The sequence below is a fragment of the Populus euphratica genome, unplaced genomic scaffold, assembly GCF_000495115.2.
Source record: "Populus euphratica unplaced genomic scaffold, PopEup_1.0 scaffold2641.1, whole genome shotgun sequence".
Classification (NCBI taxonomy): domain Eukaryota; kingdom Viridiplantae; phylum Streptophyta; class Magnoliopsida; order Malpighiales; family Salicaceae; genus Populus; species Populus euphratica.
This window is the reverse complement of record NW_011502477.1, coordinates 15,238-16,667: the sequence shown is the minus strand read 5'-3', so window position 1 is coordinate 16,667 and position 1,430 is coordinate 15,238. Positions and strand designations below refer to the sequence as shown.

Sequence of the window (1,430 nt, the reverse complement as noted above, 5' to 3'; positions counted from 1 at the left end):
TATAATATAATAATATAATAATAATAGGGAAAGGCTAAAAAGCATGGGAAAAACTACACTAATTTTCCCATGCTTTTCAGAGTATTGAGTAATTTAACTTTTTTTTTTAAATTATTTTTTAATAGTTTTAGATTGTATTGAGTTGCTAAAGTAATAATAAATTTTAAGAAATATATTATTTTAAAACTTTTTTTTTTTTAAAAATACCATCTGCCAATTATCACATTGCTAAAACAGTCCACAACCCCCGCGGAATTCTACACTGAATACGGGAAAAACAGCTCAACAATTATGATAACACAACCAATCCACCGCATCAACTCTCCTTTCACTCAATATTAGTTAGTTTCCCTTGAAGCGAACACGACAAACACATCACGTCCATATCTTCCACCATTAGCCAGAAACCAAAGCCCACCACCCTCCACCCACCTTGCTTTCACGTTTTCACGATCTCAAAACAAACCACCCCTCGACTCCCTCTCCCCTTCTCATATAACTCCCTTGTTTCACAACCAAGAACGATCGAGATCCAAGCAAAACAAGAAACCCTCATTAAGAAAGATGTGCTGTGGAGGTCGAATGTGCATGCTGTGCACATGCTTGATACTAGTGGTGATCTTGATTGGCTTATCGTTCGGTTTTGGAGTTTTCAAGAATGGGTTTCACAAGTTGAAGGATCACCTTGATGTTTGTGATCCTAACGCTATTGGCTCCTTTTGCGGCGGCGGCAGCAAGGCTTCGAGGCCTTTCTTGGGTTTCCCAGCCCCCCCTCCTGGCTCTTTCTAGGGACAAGAAGAATTCTCTCATTCTGCTGCTGTGATGGTTTTCTTTAGCGTTCCGAGTCCCTTTATGTGCCCTGATTGTTTTAGGAATCTGTGATGAGATTGTTTATTGGCATTTTTTTATTAAATTCATTTATCCTAGTACATTAATTGTTTCTTGATCTGGTCTTGATGTCAATGACAGTGAATTACTTTAGTACTATTTGTTTGATGATTATGATCGTGGTGACTAGAGATCCAGGGGCCAAGTCCTTTCAACTAATAACTGAAGAACTGCATCAGTTCTTTGTAATTCTATTTCACTTTCTTGCTTTCTGGTTTTCCAATGATGGAAAAGGTCAATGTTACAATGGGCCAGTGTTTGGTATAAAAGGGTCAATATTGTAAATTACATCATTTTCTTAACTGAGATTTCAAGCAAAATCCCTTAATGGTAGATGTGTTGGCTACCCAAATATTTTTGAATTTTAAATATATACTTAAGATAATATATATATATATATCACACTACATCGTATCGTGCCTAATATATATATATATATATATATATTACACTACACCATCGAGCCTAGGCTAGGTTAGATGGTACCAAGAACAATCAGATTGATGCTTTTGCATTTCCAGCCTCGCTTGACTGTTATACCA

At 36.6% G+C, this 1,430-nt stretch overlaps 1 protein-coding gene across 1 annotated transcript; it reads left to right on the top strand.

Moving 5' to 3' along the window:
* Window positions 1-298: 298 nt before the first annotated feature.
* Window positions 299-1,045, top strand: LOC105119217 (uncharacterized). The gene has a single exon (XM_011017344.1). It carries the CDS (start codon window positions 565-567, stop codon window positions 787-789), a length of 225 nt encoding a protein of 74 aa, XP_011015646.1. The 5' UTR covers window positions 299-564; the 3' UTR covers window positions 790-1,045.
* The last annotated feature ends 385 nt before the right edge of the window (window positions 1,046-1,430 follow it).

What these genes read in the sequence shown, in the direction of transcription:
- LOC105119217 (XM_011017344.1), top strand. Translation starts at nt 565, where the DNA reads ATGTGCTGTGGAGGTCGAATGTGCATGCTGTGCACATGCTTGATACTA.